This window comes from Guyanagaster necrorhizus, assembly GCF_019112545.1.
Source record: "Guyanagaster necrorhizus MCA 3950 unplaced genomic scaffold BT62scaffold_4, whole genome shotgun sequence".
Lineage (NCBI taxonomy): Eukaryota > Fungi > Basidiomycota > Agaricomycetes > Agaricales > Physalacriaceae > Guyanagaster > Guyanagaster necrorhizus.
In genome coordinates, this window is record NW_025064883.1 from 823,076 (window position 1) to 838,109 (window position 15,034).

General features: G+C 48.9%; 9 protein-coding genes across 9 annotated transcripts; 5 read left to right on the forward strand and 4 right to left on the reverse strand.

Annotated features, from left to right (window-relative positions):
* Nucleotides 1-105: 105 nt before the first annotated feature.
* On the forward strand, nucleotides 106-1,452 carry BT62DRAFT_1072473 (glycosyltransferase family 8 protein). Its single transcript, XM_043178859.1, has 4 exons — nucleotides 106-522; nucleotides 579-603; nucleotides 665-807; nucleotides 864-1,452. Exons 1-4 carry the CDS (start codon nucleotides 257-259, stop codon nucleotides 1,357-1,359), a joined length of 930 nt encoding a protein of 309 aa, XP_043043888.1. The 5' UTR covers nucleotides 106-256; the 3' UTR covers nucleotides 1,360-1,452.
* A 36-nt stretch (nucleotides 1,453-1,488) lies between these two features.
* Nucleotides 1,489-2,948, reverse strand: BT62DRAFT_885329 (O-sialoglycoprotein endopeptidase; the record flags this gene model as incomplete). Its single annotated transcript, XM_043182827.1, has 8 exons — nucleotides 1,489-1,528; nucleotides 1,578-1,676; nucleotides 1,728-1,803; nucleotides 1,857-2,122; nucleotides 2,175-2,394; nucleotides 2,442-2,543; nucleotides 2,599-2,853; nucleotides 2,906-2,948. 8 exons carry the CDS (start codon nucleotides 2,946-2,948, stop codon nucleotides 1,489-1,491), a joined length of 1,101 nt encoding a protein of 366 aa, XP_043043889.1.
* Nucleotides 2,949-2,995: 47 nt separating this feature from the next.
* Nucleotides 2,996-5,251, reverse strand: BT62DRAFT_509494 (uncharacterized protein). Its single transcript, XM_043181201.1, has 8 exons — nucleotides 5,061-5,251; nucleotides 4,826-5,002; nucleotides 4,601-4,765; nucleotides 4,438-4,542; nucleotides 4,244-4,384; nucleotides 3,864-4,186; nucleotides 3,518-3,809; nucleotides 2,996-3,468 (listed from the first exon to the last, which is right to left on the reverse strand). Exons 1-8 carry the CDS (start codon nucleotides 5,190-5,192, stop codon nucleotides 3,154-3,156), a joined length of 1,650 nt encoding a protein of 549 aa, XP_043043890.1. The 5' UTR covers nucleotides 5,193-5,251; the 3' UTR covers nucleotides 2,996-3,153.
* Nucleotides 5,252-5,309: 58 nt separating this feature from the next.
* BT62DRAFT_927692 (pyruvate dehydrogenase) lies at nucleotides 5,310-7,044 on the reverse strand. Its single transcript, XM_043185322.1, has 6 exons — nucleotides 6,987-7,044; nucleotides 6,797-6,939; nucleotides 6,679-6,741; nucleotides 5,969-6,627; nucleotides 5,758-5,920; nucleotides 5,310-5,700 (listed from the first exon to the last, which is right to left on the reverse strand). The coding sequence occupies exons 1-6, from the start codon at nucleotides 7,018-7,020 to the stop codon at nucleotides 5,431-5,433; spliced, it is 1,332 nt and encodes a 443-aa protein (XP_043043891.1). The 5' UTR covers nucleotides 7,021-7,044; the 3' UTR covers nucleotides 5,310-5,430.
* Nucleotides 7,045-7,178: 134 nt separating this feature from the next.
* On the forward strand, nucleotides 7,179-7,943 carry BT62DRAFT_962231 (uncharacterized protein; the record flags this gene model as incomplete). The annotated part of the gene is made up of 4 exons (XM_043188635.1): nucleotides 7,179-7,318; nucleotides 7,369-7,611; nucleotides 7,663-7,744; nucleotides 7,794-7,943. Coding segments are annotated over 4 exons (560 nt in total), but the record flags the coding sequence as incomplete, so codon positions are not given.
* A 46-nt stretch (nucleotides 7,944-7,989) lies between these two features.
* Nucleotides 7,990-10,617, forward strand: BT62DRAFT_927693 (uncharacterized protein). Its single transcript, XM_043185323.1, has 5 exons — nucleotides 7,990-8,151; nucleotides 8,202-8,241; nucleotides 8,294-8,458; nucleotides 8,511-8,796; nucleotides 8,849-10,617. Exons 1-5 carry the CDS (start codon nucleotides 8,078-8,080, stop codon nucleotides 10,252-10,254), a joined length of 1,971 nt encoding a protein of 656 aa, XP_043043893.1. The 5' UTR covers nucleotides 7,990-8,077; the 3' UTR covers nucleotides 10,255-10,617.
* A 38-nt stretch (nucleotides 10,618-10,655) lies between these two features.
* BT62DRAFT_927694 (uncharacterized protein) lies at nucleotides 10,656-12,382 on the forward strand. Its single transcript, XM_043185324.1, has 3 exons — nucleotides 10,656-11,469; nucleotides 11,518-11,728; nucleotides 11,782-12,382. Exons 1-3 carry the CDS (start codon nucleotides 10,684-10,686, stop codon nucleotides 12,324-12,326), a joined length of 1,542 nt encoding a protein of 513 aa, XP_043043894.1. The 5' UTR covers nucleotides 10,656-10,683; the 3' UTR covers nucleotides 12,327-12,382.
* Nucleotides 12,313-13,284, reverse strand: BT62DRAFT_991359 (uncharacterized protein; the record flags this gene model as incomplete). The annotated part of the gene is made up of 6 exons (XM_043190279.1): nucleotides 12,313-12,646; nucleotides 12,698-12,821; nucleotides 12,875-12,914; nucleotides 12,966-12,983; nucleotides 13,056-13,119; nucleotides 13,166-13,284. The coding sequence occupies 6 exons, from the start codon at nucleotides 13,282-13,284 to the stop codon at nucleotides 12,364-12,366; spliced, it is 648 nt and encodes a 215-aa protein (XP_043043895.1). The 3' UTR covers nucleotides 12,313-12,363.
* BT62DRAFT_509777 (uncharacterized protein) lies at nucleotides 12,931-15,031 on the forward strand. The gene is made up of 5 exons (XM_043181202.1): nucleotides 12,931-13,499; nucleotides 13,554-14,155; nucleotides 14,209-14,318; nucleotides 14,373-14,430; nucleotides 14,484-15,031. The coding sequence occupies exons 1-5, from the start codon at nucleotides 13,382-13,384 to the stop codon at nucleotides 14,847-14,849; spliced, it is 1,254 nt and encodes a 417-aa protein (XP_043043896.1). The 5' UTR covers nucleotides 12,931-13,381; the 3' UTR covers nucleotides 14,850-15,031.
* Nucleotides 15,032-15,034: the final 3 nt, after the last annotated feature.

Below are 15,034 nucleotides of genomic sequence, written 5' to 3' on the forward strand. Positions count from 1 at the left end.
CGAGGTAATGAATCGGAAAAATGTCTAGTACGCCGACGGTAGCAAAAATGACAAGAAGATCCGTACTGAAAGGCGACGTTGGGCAAAGGAAATGACTCGAGGCAGCGGCTAACAGTGTACGGCAATCAGATCCACGGTGCCTTCCGCTCTGATCGAAAGCGAAGGTCCTCCGAGGCAAGAAAAATTGCAAGGTAGGGGATCGAAATACGCAATCATTGGTCAGACCGGTCATCGGCTGCCTCTGTACCATACTGCCATGTCTCCCAAAGCCGCCTGGGTCTCCCTTCTATCCAAGACAGCTTATTTGCCGGGTCTTCTCGTCGTAGACTATGGTCTCAAGGCCGCCAAATCTAAATATCCGCTGATAGTGATGGTCACTCCGGATATATCTCAGGATGCCCTTGATGTCCTCAGAAATCGGGGTCTGATCAGTGTCGATGTGGACGTAGTCGCCCCAGAGGCAAGTCGCCAAAGATTCGACGTCCACGATGCCAGGTTTGCCGATACCTGGTCCAAAGTTCGGTAAGGCATCTCTGTCGTCTTGCTTGTGTGCTCATCCGATAACATTTATCTCTTAGTACGTTTGAGATGGTGGATTACGATGTACGTATTCCTTTAGATTAGGGGCGATGACGCCAACTCAAAAAAAATCCGGTTTCTCAAGCGAGTGGTTCTTCTGGATGCCGATGTGATAATCATGAGAAACATGGACGAGCTGATGGATCTCGACCTGCCCGAAGATAATATCGCTGCTGCCCATGTCTGCGCTTGCAACCCTCGGAAGCTCCCCCATTATCCTGCCGATTGGTTAGTAGCCCTGCACAATAACGCCCATTTTTTCCCTGTAGCTCATGCTATTATAGGATTCCCGAGAACTGCGCTCACAGTGCCGTGTCCGGTCCAAATGCCCCACCTCCTCAGTGGTCAGAAGGAAAACCTCGCCCCTACAGCCAGCTCAATTCTGGGGTTGTCGTTCTCAATCCCTCGATGACTGTGGCAAACGCTATCATTAAACGACTCATGACCTCTGCAGAAGTTGAAAACTTCACGTTCGCAGACCAAGACCTCATGATCGAGCATTTCAAAGGGATGTGGAAGCCTCTTCCTTGGTATTACAACGCACTTCGGACATTGCAGGTTGTGCATCCAAAGATCTGGCGCGATGAAGAAATTCGATGCCTTCATTACATTCTACCCGATAAACCTTGGAAGGCAAGGGTACCGGACGAAGGTACTGGTAGTCCCTTTGATGAAACTAATCGGTGGTGGTGGGCACATTTTGAGAAACTGGGCGAGGAGCTGCGCGCAGTAGATCCTGAGGGTTGGAAATTAGTTTCAGCCAATGTTGCAGCTAAATGACGCTTACATGAGTAGATCTAGAACTAGACCGTCATCATACAAGAACGTAGCACTCTTGACTTGTTATCGATGCACATGCATACATTATACATTAAAATATCCTGAAAGCTTCGAAACCTGCAAAGATAGCTACTTCCTCCAAGCAACGTGCACCTGGTCAGTTCGGAATCTGAATTCATGTTAGGCAATGTAAAGGAACATGCGCCGCGCTCACATACCTTTGGGTACAGGTACTTTTGGCCAAAGCTGTGCTGAAGCCCATCCTGAAGCTGAGAAGGCCTGCTTGAGCTATCATAATTCCGTTGTCTATGCAGAATCTGATGGCTGGTCAGGTCCAGATTAACACTCAATACAATACTCAAACACACCTCTCGTCAGTAGCAAAAATTTGTCCATGGCGTTCAGCGGCCATTATTCCCATCATTTCTTGGAGTCGCTCGTTGCCTGTTAGTTAGAAGTCCGTTAATAATTACGCTCATGCGAATGCATTAACGTACATCCGACACCACCGACAATGAGAACCTCTTTACTGCCGATATGTGCCATGGCACGTTCAGTAATCTCCACCAGCATCGCGAAAACCGTCTCCTGTAAGGAGAAACAGAGGTCTGCAGGGGTGATGATGTCATCTTCCGGGTTGTCGGTCCCTCCGTCAGGTCGATAACGCTTGTCAAAGGTATAAGCTTCAATAGAAGTCAAGATTCCTGAAAGGCTGATGTCCATCCCCTTGGTGGCATACGGTATCGGCAAAAGGCGGTTGCCCCTGCCCATAATTCAGTATCGACGTACTGGGAGATGCAGCAGGTGTGACGAACTTCTTTGCCTCCTGCTCGATATTATACCCGGGACTCGGGTCGTTGCTGAGATTGATCACTCGTGCAAATCGGTCGAGGCAGTTTCCTACAGCGATATCAAGTGTTTCTCCAAAGATACGGTAACATTGACGAGAATATGCAATGACTTGTGTATTTCCTCCGGAAACGTATAGGACAACGGGGTTTTGGGCACCAGTGATTTCGCGTCCCATCTCGATGTCTATTAGAAGGTAAAGTATGCGATGTGGTTGATGATTGAATGCCTACGGCCAACACAATGGTTCACACCAACAAGTGGCTTGTCGTAGAGAAGAGAAAGCGTTCGCGCAACCAAAGCTACCGACTGCAATGGTGCACCCATTCCCGGCCCTGAAAAGAATAGGCTGCATTCAGGACTTGTCTCGAAATCGACTCGGCGACGTACCTTTCGTAAAACATATGCAGTCTATATCATGCAATGATACATAGGCCTGCTTCAGACAGTCGTCGATGACTTTAAGAGCCCATTCGCGATGATGAAGCGCGGTATCCCGAGGCTGGAATCCTTCCCCCGGAGGGGTGATGTATGTATGTCGGGTGTTCGACAAGACTGTGGTTGACCCATCTTCAGCGTGCTTGATTATACCGGCGCCTAGTTTGTTTGCTGACCCTTCCAGTCCGAGTGCGAGATAGGCACGGTCTGCTGCGACGTGAGCATATTTACATTGTAGCACGTCTTTTGCGTTTTGTACCTGGTGCCTTCAGTGGCGATGTCCTTTTCGTCCGTCCGGGCATGAGTGCGACAAGGTAAAAGTATCAGATCAGGGCCGAAGCACAGAAAAGGAAACAGCAAGTTGGACCAAAACCGCCATCAACGCAGTCAAAAACAATAAATTTCCCTAAACGAGACTAAGTAGTAGGTACAACTGTTGAATTCGATGGGTATTGTAGGTGATCATGATGCTAAATCTTTCTGTAAGAAGGGAGACAGGCTATATCCTCATCCTAACAGCTGACTAGCACTGGAAACAGCCAGGCTAGTTGTAGTCTTTCGGGTTCGGGTACGACTGACGTTTTCGCCTTCGTCTTGAATTTCACGCCGTCGCTTTGAAGGAGAGACGGATCCAGTTTTCTGCGATGGACTGTTACGGAGGGCCAACTCCAAACTGCTTGAAAGTTCGTGATCAACTTCCACACATTTGAGAAGGACACAAGGAACGGTGAGAACCCCTTCGGCATACAGGCTCTTAATCTTTTCCGTCGGCCTGCTGTCTTTTGTCTCTTTCTTCGTTGTTTCAGAGTAAGCCGCCTGAACCTATCAAGTTTTCAATAAAGTCTTTTTGTTATTAATTGGACACTCTTACAGATAGAGCGAGGGTATTCCACTCCGCAACTGTCAAAGGTGCTACATGTGTAGCAGTGTACCGCCCGAGATAACGTAAAAGTCTGGGGGAAGAGGAATTCTCCTTGATGCCAACAAAAACTGTATAGAATTCCTCCTTTTTTACAAAAGCATCTTTGTCCATTCCGAGGCCTACGAAGATATATCCATGTCGCCCGGGGATGGTTGGGCACCAAGGATTATGTTCTAAGTTGGGGCATAGATAACAGTCAATCCCATGCTTTTGAGCGAGTGCTGTTTGAGTGTGCGTAACTCTAGACAGTATGTTCAGTCAGTGACTATAGAATTCAAGTCAAAACGCAACGAACCTAACAATCAGAGGCTGGATGCTACCGCCGATGTTTGTCTTCAAGAAATCCCGAGAGTATGAGGCGTTGATGCCAGTTGCAGAAGTAGGGTTGGTCACTGTCTCAAGGTCTCGTAAGGTTTTAAGTCGCTCCTCTGGTACATCAGTGACATATGATGTAATATCGTTCGACTTTGCCAGCACCGATTTCCTGTGAACCACGGATCTGGTCGGCTGTAGCGTGCAAGTGGAGGATTGGCGATCGGCGGGAAGAATGGTCTCCTTTACGGCTCCAGGATTACGGCTTGAACTGGGCTCACTTTCACTTCGTTTGCGCGTGGATGTCTTCAAAAAAACAGAATGTCAATTTATGATATGAGTTAGCATACGTTTAGGTCTGACTGGGGCATGTAATCTTGTACTAATGGTCTCCAAAACAGTCTTACTTGCGTTTCGCATCTCACTGGAGACAGTTGCGAGATTCTGTTTCAACTGATGGTTCAAGGAGTGCTCTCTGTCGACTGTCTCTTGTAAATCTTTTATCTGTAAAGGAGATTAGCTCCCTGCGGACTAGACCCAGTTTAAATTGCTTAGACCAGCGCGTCCCGAGCCTGAATTATAGAAATAAGTTCGGGTATCGATCCTCTCGAGTCCTTCTCGAGTGTCCAGTGCCCATTACGGTCTATCTCTGATCCAGTGGCCTGTAAGACTGATGAATACCATGTGCCCAAAAGTAGTTCAGACTTCACGACCGCGTACATTATCTGGAAAGGCTTGAGCGGCGTAATCATTTCTCAGGACAGTGGATAGGTGCGCTTGTTCTTCAAGAAGCTGGTCGCGCTGAGTTCGAACTTGAAAAAGATCATATTCTAACTGTTGATTACGCGATTTGATGAATGTCACTTCTTCATTTGTAGAGGTGAGCTATGCACAAAAGTGGACATAACCTCAGCGTCTGGACACTTTCAATGGGATAAAACGCACAGATTCCTTCAATTTGTTGTATTCCTCTTTCGCCTTGCTGAATCCCGTTTCAGCGGTTTGTAATCTAAGAGCTAAATCCGTCTGCCATTCATGAGCCATTGACTGGGGCATTTCGGGCACTGGCAGGACTGGAAGGCGAATGCTTGAATTGACGCGCTGACAGTAGCATTCACCACGCTACAGGGAATAACATGATCAGGACCGACTGCAGTTGAGCTGGTGTACAGTGCCTAACCTCTTTTTCAGCAGAGATGACGCGTTTCCCGAGAGTATCAATTTCCAAACGGGCTTCAAGTAATTGCTCCAGCACCGAATTTAAGAACGCATTTCTTCTGGCATTCCAATCAGAATCAGACGCGGCAGCCATGTCTAAAACGACGCGTTTGCTGCAAGGTATCGAGTCGTGTGCTTGTATAAGAGGTTGGTTGAATTGCTTCCATCTATCCTTGATTTTGACGTATTTCTCAGGGTGTCCGTGCGCGTGACCAGTAGCTTTGCAAAAGATTAACACGGCGGGTTCAAAAGGGAGTGGTACGAGGTCAGAAAAATCTAAATAAATGAAGACGACGTAGAATAACAGGGCTCTCTCAACATGAACAACCGATTTACAGCATGAATGTCAAGGGATTTTCGAGATATCCTTTGAAAGCCGACATCCATCTCGCCGCAACCGCTCCATCAACTGTCCGATGGTCAGAACTCAACGTCGCCTTCATGATCTGTGCCGTCTTGAAGCCACGCTCTTCCTCGGGTGCAGGGACGATGGTAGCTTGTGTGGAACCAACGGCAAGAATGCACGATTGAGGAGGATTGATAATGGCGGTAAAATGAGAAACATCGTACATGCCGAGGTTAGAAACCGTGAATGTACCACCCTAGAGGTTAGGTATAGTGTCAATAAAAAGAAGTATAGCAACTTGAAAGAGGCAGACCTGATAGTCTGACGGTGCGAGTTTTCCATCGCGTGCTTTCTTCACAAGGCCTTTGGCCTCAGTAGAAATAGTGGCCAAGCCTTTGGCGCCTACATCTCTGATAATGGGTGTGATAAGACCAGAAGGAGTGGCAACAGCAACAGAAACATCCGCCTTCTTGTATCTGGGCAGAGGTTTGAGTGTGTTGTAGTGATGAATACATAAAACTCACGTCCGAATAACTTCTCCAAGGAAAGCGGAGTTTGCCTCTGGAACATCGGCTAGGGCACAAGCGACCGCCTTGACGACAAAGTCATTGACGCTTAGCTTTGCACCTTTGTCGGCCAGGGTCTTGTTAAAGACTTCGCGCAGCTTGAGAACCTTGTCCATCTTAATATCGACTGTAACATAGTAATGAGGAAGTTCTTGCTTGGACTGCGTCAGGCGGGTGCCAATGGTGCGGCGCATATTTGAGACGGGTGTGTCCACATAGTCTGGGACGGCAGCTGCTGGGGGTTGGCTAACCGTTGGAGTGGCGGTGGATGGCTGATAACTTTCGACGTCCTCGCGAATGATGCGACCAGAAGGTCCAGTTCCTTTGACCTTTGACAGTGGAATACCACGCTCGAGAGCAATTTTCTTTGCGATGGGAGAAGCAAAAATTCGGTCCCCGGAAGGAAGGTCAGCCTTGACTTCTTCCTTTGTTTTCGGTGAAAATTCAATCTTCGGAGTAGATTTGGACTTGGGCAATTCAGTGGGCTTCGCCTCTTTAGGTTTTGAAGAAGAGGTGGCCTTCGCCGCAGCGCCAGCAGCGCCGGACAGGTCATCACCTTCTTCTCCAATGATTGCGATGGGGGTACCCACTTGGACCCCTTTCGTGCCGTCTTGGACCTAGTAAACTCAGGTTGAGAATTAAAACGGATCATTCAAGCTAACACGTACCATGATTTTTGCAAGAATACCGTCGTCCTGGGCTTCAACATCAATTGTGGCCTTGTCCGTTTCCTGAAGTGAACCGCGTCATTGTTTTCCAGCGATACGAACCTGCCACACAACTCACCACCTCCAACAGAACATCACCTGAGGAAAACGATTCACCTTCCTTCTTCTTCCACGACGCAATTCCCCCTTCTGACATAGTAGGACTCATTGCAGGCATATTAAAGGGTGACAGCGCGAGTCTCCGGGCGGAGACATGGAAGCCTGAAGAATGGTGAGAACAGTCTACAGAGTGAGATGTGTACACATACGACGCGCAAAAATGCGAGCAACCGAGGTGGCCATGGAGAGACGGAAGATGACGGTAAGTAGCTGGCACACCTAGAATTATTTTGCGGCGTTGCCCAAAATGGTTTGCATTACCCCAATGACAAATTTATAGCCAACTTTTGGTACAAAAACTCCACGCTTTTTGACCGGACTTTGATTTTGCCGTTCAACTTTAATGACGTCCGATTTAGTTCTCCCAGGTCAGCCTATACCACTTCCTCGCGGCCCTGTTCCCTGTCTGGGACGCGGTATTTACACAAAAGACGACAAAGTTCGCGCCAGTCTGGTCGGAGCTCCCCATTATGATGGATCTGTTGGTTTTATCCTCCTCTCTTTCGGACCGCTTGATATCTGGAACTGTAGACTTTGATGATATCCCGGGTTAAGCCCCACCCTCCAGCCCCGAATTCCCTCGTTCTTGGTTCCGTAACACGGTTGTCTCCTGTACAGGCTTTGTTGTCAATATCCGTTGTCGACGGCATTCCACTACCTCCTGGAGAAGAGTTCACGGGCGTCATTCGTTCCCAAGATGTTCGAGCCACCGAAACGGACAAGGTCAAAATAAATGACTGTTTTCGAGGCGGGGATGTTGTTCGAGGACAAGTCGTTCGTCTTCTTTCCATTACCGTTGGTCAGGGCTCACTCGTCGAAGGTTAGATTTCTCTAGGAGATGCTCGAAGTTACTTCATTTCGACTGCTAGAAATGATCTCGGTGTTATATTCGCTACAAGCGAGGCAGGTATGTAACCCTGAATACTTGAAATGGCTCTAACTTATCCTTATTCCAGGAGCAACCATGGAACCTGTCTCTTGGGTTTCCATGCGGTGTACAAGGACGGGGAAGATTGAAAAGCGAAAGTGTGCCAAACCCGAAGGACTGTAGCAGCCTTGATATATATTGACACTTACCTTGAATTTACAATGTTGTATTTTCCGTGAATTGTCTGTAGTAATTCATGTGGGCAAATTCCGAAAGAGGCAATTCGACCTCAACAGGACCGCTTGGTAACCGTGGCATCGACCTACCGTCTCTCCTCGTTCGTCAAGCTCCTGTCGTCATCCGCTGTCGTCAATGACCGCCGTGCTGTCGGCCACGGATGCTCTGAGGAGAGAAAGGGTCATGTCAATGGACGATGCTCAGCTTGGGTATGCTCTTTTCATGACATGTGTACAATGTTGGCTCAACGCATGCTCAGCTACTCCTCGTCAACCGACTGGCGAACGAAGTACAACGAGGTGAGTACTCTTCCATCCAAATTGCCGCAACATCTTGAAAGCTGTTGACAAGGTGGCGGACATGCTAGCGGAAACTCGCGCGGAACTGGACGACTTTCATCTTGCTAGTAAGGAACTTGAAACCGAGTTGGAAAACGAGCTGCAGAGGACGGAGAAGGCCCAACAAGAGTTGAAGGTGAAGGCTGCAAGGGCAGAAATAGAGCGGGACGAATGGAAGGTGCGCCTAATCGTATCTTGAGCTGTGGCAAGTTGACTTGACTCCATCGTAGTCCAAATTTATGACCCTGCAGACAAACCACAACACGACGACGACATCTCTGCAGCGCGAGCTCGATAAGTTGCGTCAAGATTACCAACAAATTAAAGTCCAGCTTCGCGAACTTGAGATGGGAAATGATGATTTGGAACGGACGGAGCGTGCGGTCTCGTCAAGCCTGGCTGACGTTGAAGCAAAGTATTCCCTGGCGCTTGAAGAGAAGATACTTCTAGAACATGAACTCCTCGACAAAGCTAATCTCGAAGAGCAGTGTCAGCGGCTCAAAGATGAGCTACGAGGTGTGTCTCACTTACGTCGTCCCGAAACATAATCACGCTCAAAGTATTCCAGATGCGAATATCGAAGTCACAGTCTTGAAAGATCAATTGGCTGTTCAAGTTAACTCATCACGAGAATCCATTTCGACCCCGTCCTCAGCTCCCATCCTTCGTGACTCCTCCAGTGACGATCTCTTAAATACCCCCCCTCCCGCTGACCTACAGCTATGCGAGCTAGACCGAAGTTCTGACAGCTTGCTGTTCGACAACGAACTCACACCGAAGAAACGAAGTGTGTCCCGACAAGCGGGGCAATCTCTGCTATTGAATCGCGCTGGCTTCCAGCCCATGACTTCGAACACAACGACTCCTCCGAGATCAACTGGAATACCCCGTTCGACTTCAATACCTTCACCATACTCGTCGTCACGAGCAGCGAGCAACCCATCACCCATAACACGCAAAGCCTCAACTACCAGTACCACTTCAACAACCAGCACTACATCAAGGAGCAAAGGCGTTCAAATGGTGTCTGAAATGCGAGCTAGAGTTAGAATGCTGGAACAGAAAATTCATACTCGTGTGCCTCGACTCCGAATGAGAAGTGTCACGAACCGGACAAGTGCCGACGCTCCAAATCCTAGCAGCAACGGTACCTCATCTGGCCCCAGCAAATCTATCATCGGGCGAACTAGTTGGGAAAACCCACTGAGCCGGCGCAGCTCGGAATCTAGGCGTAGCGTTGATACAGACAGCGAAAAGATGAAGAAAGATACAGCAGGAGATTCATCTGGATGGGTTCTCATTATGGAGGACTCTCCCCCTCCGAAGAGAGATATAGATCGGGAGCGACGACGACTATCCAGCCCCTCCCGATCTACATCTTTCCGTCCCCATGCTTCTGCGTCATCTGCACTGCCCGCATCTCCCACTTTGAGGATGAATAAAGCTGCGTTATCACAAAGCACGGCGGCAGGTGGTATGAGGCGGCCGCAATCAAGGCTTTCTATCGGTAGTTCAGCTACGACATCCAGTACTGTCCCTACCCCGACCTCTCGACCATCTACTCCAACGCTTCTTCCCATTCCAACAGGAGGCATGAATGGCCACTCATCCGGACTGGGACTCAAGCGGTCTACTGGCCCTACTGGTCCTCATCCGCATTTAAAGACAAAACGCTCGTCTTTAGGATCGAGCACCTCTGCAATGCCGCTTCCTGTACCCCGAAATAAGCCGCGACCCGTGTCTAGCACCCCCACGAGCTCTGGATTGAGGAGCTCGGCATATGCGATAGGGAAAGCCCTCCCTCAACTTCCATCCGGTGTCTCTGCGAATGTGACAGTGCGTCAAACCAAGCTGCCTTCGTCTTCGACTTCATCTGTGCTGTCGCAGAGTCGAATTGGCCGCCCAAGTGGAGGTGGGGTTGCTCGGCAACAGAATGCTGAAAGGCGCGACTCAGCGGACGGGACGAGCAACTGATCTTCTCCCTAGAGTGGGTAGCGCATCTGCGAAGTTTGGGGAAAGTGTATCTTAGGTCAGATTATCTTTTCGTGTTCGTTGTTGGCTGATCAATCGATTAACCCTTATATTTTCTTCCATATTTACCTATGTCGCCTTGTTTTCTGCCAACCATTCTAATTACTACCGACCTGATATTTTGCATTAGGCACCTGATCACCGTCACATTCATTATGTATCGTAAATACCTTTTACTTATCTTTCATGATGAAATGCTGGAAGCGACGTATCCTATACATCTCCTTCTGCCAATTCTAGAGGAAGTAATACGATGTCTTATAGGTGTACTTAATGGCCATGACTATCATTATTATTTCAAGCTTACTAGCAGCGTTTGCTGATTGAAGCTGAAGTAATCGTAGCACGTGGTCTACTTTATTCGTTACCGTCATGTCTGGGACCCAGCCAGGAAGGTCATTGAATCATCAAGTCGTTCTCGATGAAGACGAGTACACGGCGGCCTTATCTCATATTATTGCCCGGGATTTCTTTCCATCACTCGCCCATCTTGACGCAACAAACGAATACTTGGACGCCCTCGACACACGCGACCCACATCTCATTACCACATCTGTTCGACGAATTGAAGAACTAAATGCCACTCCTGCACCTCGTCACCATGCAGCGCCGAATCAGACTCCGTCACAGACTCCCTACGGCTTTGGCACCCTCCCATTCGATACCCCCCTTCGCACGCTGTCTAGGTCTGCTGTCCGTGGCGAACCACCCCAGAAGCGACCTCGCTATGACGCCTCTGTCAATCTGGATACATTCCAGGCACGCTATACGTCTGAGGACAACTCTAGTTTTACTGAGATACTAGACAGTGAGAATCAGGCGCGGAAAGAGAGATGGGGGTGGGCATGGGACGCTCAGAAGAGGGTGGAAGGATACAAGTTCAGAGTGGAGGCGGCAAGGAAACAGATGCTATTGGAAGGACCTGCAGAGGGTAGCTCACGGCCTGGTGTGCGGGAGAAGGTGATGATTGAACCTGCGAAACCTCCTGCAGGTCTAATAACCAACGGCGATGACGACAAGAAGACCTCAGATAAAGACGGGAAAGGAAAAGAGTTGGCTGTGCATGAGTCTCCTGATGATCAGCAACCTTCGGTCACCGATGCAATGGCTCCTAGAAAGGATACCCGCCCTGCTGGTGTCGACGGATGGAATTTCAAGGTGACAATTGTTCCTGCTGCATTTATGCATTGCTCATTGGTCTATTAGGCTCGGAATTCTCTGATGTTTCCACCGGACGCAGATGAATCGCCGTATCACAAAGCGCCGCAAGCCGATATCAAATCTACGGAGGATCCCAAAATTGTCGTCTACTCAAGCACTCGACTACAAGAAGAATCTTCATCTGCGTCTAGGGGTCTGTCCGCCCCTCCAAGTCCTACTCGCAGCCGCATCGATGCCGCTATTAAAGGCACACCATGTACGCAAGCTTTAACAAGTCGGAATGAAATACTTTCTGACATGAGCTTTTAGATCGCCGTCGCTCTCCAACCATTAATAATCTCTCGCTGGTACCCAACCTTCCTTCGCCGACGCCATCTGAGCTGGGACCAGCAGCAGTCAAAGAACTCATGACCTGGGGGACGCTCAACGCTACGCCAAGGATTATATCTCAAAGCGATGATCCTGCCGACCTTCCACTTCCCAGTACGCCATTCCACCTTCCTGAACCCTCGGCAAGAGAGCGGATATCTCATAAATTGTCAAATGACGCTTCCAAAAACCTTCGTACCAAGGCTGGATTGCTAGGCCTCGGTCGAACGCCCAGTGGTCCTTCACGAACTCCAATAGCGGGTAAGAAGAGTACAATGGCACCACCATCTTGGACGCCACGTAGGTCAGAAGCTGCAGGCAACTTGACGCCAGCAGCAAAGCGACTATTAAACCGGACGACAATGGGGGCGGTGGCTTCAAGACGAGCCGAGGCAATGGAAAGAGTAGCGGGATGGAGCGCCGGACAAAAAGACATAAGTAAAGTACGATGGACACCCACACCGAGCAGTGGAGCACGACGATAAGGAATATTATATTTGTATCCGACTAACAATGTACATGTTAACTTTCTGACACTCGCCGCCGTTTAGTTTGAGGTTCCTGGCTCTGCTGCGATACGTCCTCGCCATTGGGGGGATCACGCTTCTTATCATTGGCCTGGGCTGCTTTGAAGTGTGGTGTTTTCGCGATAGGCGCTGACTTGCCCTTCTTTTTGACAATAACACCCTTAAGACCCTTTTTGGTGTCTTTCTTTGGAGCTGTTGTCTGTAACATGGGTAGAGCGACCACGGAATTTGAACTGATAGGCGGAGGATTAGATGCACTCGTTCTTGCTGCTACAGCTCTATTGCAAGCAAGATATAGTTGGATTAATGAACTGAGAGGAACCACGTACTCCTTGAAGCTCTTCACTTCTTCTCCATCCAATTGCTTTCGCTGCCTTTCCTCTTCCAGCTCCTTTTCGCGTATAGAGTCTAGAAACATTATCTCATCCTCTTCTAAGGCGCGGAATTGATTGGCTGATCATGAGCGTGTCAGGACGAGCATCTGAAAACATTGATAAGGGAGCAACCTAGTTTGGTCTTTTCCTCGTATTCCTCCTGCTTTGCAATCTAAGATGCCAAATATGAATAAAGAGAACGAAGGGGAAGGATGTGGCACACTTTATTGGCGGCGAGTTTCTGGGCATCACAACCAGGTCACCAAAGGGAAAGTCAATACGGACTTTAGCCAGATGGAAAGAAAATACACACTTCAGCCAGACTGCGCCCATCGTATGAATCCTCGACCTGTTGGGGAGGCGGTTCCTGTCCCAGTCTCGGCCGTGTTAGACAGCGTTCCTAGTCGTATGAGAGCAAGATACCTGGCATAGGCAGCCTTCCATTGTTCTTCACGCTTTGATTTTGCCGATTCGATGTCGTCCTGAGAGACGAAGCGCGAGCCAATTACACCAGAGGAGAGGGACGGAATGGCTTCCTCCATGATAATGACGTTTTGTAGCCAAGTTTGAGGCAAATGTCTATATAGGGACTCGGTGTAATTACGGACTTCAAAACTCAAACGTCTCTGTTATGTTCATATGAGTTCATCGCCAGCTCGTCCTCCGTCGTCGTCGACGACGACGAGCATGAACAAACATACCAGCGTTCGCAGCAATCGTCCGGCTCCTACCATCTCCACTGTCGTCACCGTTCCTCGTAATGCTGTTTCCGCTCTTCTATGTGGTGCTCTGCTGATTCGTCGTTGTCTAGCCTGGGCAAAGGACGAGCCCCCATCGCCAAAGGAGCAGCCTTCTGTCTCTGATTTTCGTTATGTTTCCGAGTCCAGACCCTCCGACATTGCTTCGTTTCAATCTTTCGCTTCCCCGAGTCGCTGGTGGACGTTCACTCATCCTTGGCCAAGCCATTCTGCCACTACAAGTCATCCAGATGATCCCTCAAAATCAGAGAAGAAGCCCCAAAATTCTTTTAAGGATCGTTCCATGGCTTGGCTTCCGTCTTCTGCTGCCGCCTTTCGAGAGGGTTCGTCCTTTGTCCGCCGTAGCGAAAAAGACCCAGATTCTCCAGAGCATACCCATCGCCATCGCCGTGACTGGAACTTGTCAATTACACTTCCCACCCCCGTTGCCTCCCCGTTCACTCTTACCCACAACGCTACTCCCGGTTGGGAGACGCCTTGGACTGCACGACCTACTGCTCAAGGTCCATCGCGTTCTGAAGAAAGAGATGACGCCTACGGCTTTGGGAATATAGAAAATGCTTCCTCATCGACGAGCAGTCGGGATATAACCATCTGGCAGCGTCGGAAAAAACGTTTAAGGACATTCATCTTGACCAATACCTACGTTCCTCTGGTATTATCATTTTCGCTTCCCTTACTACCCCTTTAATTGCGTTTTCTCTACAGCTTTTTCGTTTCATCAACCTCACGTTCACAACTGCTGCCCTCGGTGTCGCTATAAGAGTGCGACAGCGAGAACGGGAATATGGCATCATGGGCGCTCTTGGAAGCTCCCCGTATGTTCTTCTGCTCGTCTTGTTTTTGCCATCACCGCTTACGGTAGCCTCCAGCACTCTCGTTATAATTTTTGCTCCGTTAACGCTAGTACATGTCTTGACAGCAGTATACGTACGTTTTCTTCTTGGTATACATCTTGCAAGGGTTTTTATGATCCGCGCTAGCTTGAATACTTTGGCCGTCCCCTCGGTTTGTGGCGCACTTCGGGTAAACTGGCGCATACACTATTAGAAGTGCTTTTCATATGTGCTTGGTCGGCTGCCCTCTCCCTCTGCTTCGATAATTTCTTCACTTCCCTAGTTCCATGTGCCTCGCCGTCCGCCAGTTCGTGGTACAACGAACTACCCCGTCCAACTAGCAACCTTCCCATATTCGAAGACAGCATTGGTGATATCCTCTGCGACAGCCAACTCGCATTGATATGCCTTGTTGGAGTTGGCCTTCTGATGTACTGCAGCAATTTGGTGATAAGCCTTTTCCGAATATTTGAAAAGGTCAAATACCACCCTACCGTCACAGGTTTTTCATGACGCTCACGACGATCTGTACATCCCCATCGCTATATGCGCATTGTATTTCTTTGTGTCTGTACGGCTGCCCTCGTTACATTCCAGCGTCAGTCGAGGCACCTTTTCTTCGCTATTTATTCTATTTAATACTTGTATTTTTGTTCCTTTTCCTCTCAATCACATTCACGCGGACCTCATATACCAAA

Coding starts and splice junctions, on each gene's coding strand:
- BT62DRAFT_509494 (XM_043181201.1), bottom strand. CDS start 5,192: ATGGCTGCCGCGTCTGATTCTGATTGGAATGCCAGAAGAAATGCGTTC. Junction 4,385..4,437: donor TTCAGGCTCGGGACGCGCTG/GTCTAAGCAATT, acceptor TCTCCTTTACAG/ATAAAAGATTTACAAGAGAC. Junction 3,469..3,517: donor GGAATACCCTCGCTCTATCT/GTAAGAGTGTCC, acceptor AAAACTTGATAG/GTTCAGGCGGCTTACTCTGA.
- BT62DRAFT_509777 (XM_043181202.1), top strand. CDS start 13,382: ATGAGTTCATCGCCAGCTCGTCCTCCGTCGTCGTCGACGACGACGAGC. Junction 14,156..14,208: donor CCAATACCTACGTTCCTCTG/GTATTATCATTT, acceptor TTTTCTCTACAG/CTTTTTCGTTTCATCAACCT. Junction 14,319..14,372: donor GGCGCTCTTGGAAGCTCCCC/GTATGTTCTTCT, acceptor GGTAGCCTCCAG/CACTCTCGTTATAATTTTTG.
- BT62DRAFT_927694 (XM_043185324.1), top strand. CDS start 10,684: ATGTCTGGGACCCAGCCAGGAAGGTCATTGAATCATCAAGTCGTTCTC. Junction 11,470..11,517: donor TCGACGGATGGAATTTCAAG/GTGACAATTGTT, acceptor TTGGTCTATTAG/GCTCGGAATTCTCTGATGTT. Junction 11,729..11,781: donor CGCTATTAAAGGCACACCAT/GTACGCAAGCTT, acceptor ATGAGCTTTTAG/ATCGCCGTCGCTCTCCAACC.
- BT62DRAFT_927693 (XM_043185323.1), top strand. CDS start 8,078: ATGACCGCCGTGCTGTCGGCCACGGATGCTCTGAGGAGAGAAAGGGTC. Junction 8,152..8,201: donor ATGGACGATGCTCAGCTTGG/GTATGCTCTTTT, acceptor ACGCATGCTCAG/CTACTCCTCGTCAACCGACT. Junction 8,459..8,510: donor TAGAGCGGGACGAATGGAAG/GTGCGCCTAATC, acceptor ACTCCATCGTAG/TCCAAATTTATGACCCTGCA.
- BT62DRAFT_927692 (XM_043185322.1), bottom strand. CDS start 7,020: ATGGCCACCTCGGTTGCTCGCATTTTTGCGCGTC. Junction 6,628..6,678: donor GTATTCTTGCAAAAATCATG/GTACGTGTTAGC, acceptor TGAGTTTACTAG/GTCCAAGACGGCACGAAAGG. Junction 5,921..5,968: donor CTTGGAGAAGTTATTCGGAC/GTGAGTTTTATG, acceptor ACCTCTGCCCAG/ATACAAGAAGGCGGATGTTT.
- BT62DRAFT_1072473 (XM_043178859.1), top strand. CDS start 257: ATGTCTCCCAAAGCCGCCTGGGTCTCCCTTCTATCCAAGACAGCTTAT. Junction 523..578: donor GATACCTGGTCCAAAGTTCG/GTAAGGCATCTC, acceptor TTTATCTCTTAG/TACGTTTGAGATGGTGGATT. Junction 604..664: donor TTGAGATGGTGGATTACGAT/GTACGTATTCCT, acceptor CGGTTTCTCAAG/CGAGTGGTTCTTCTGGATGC.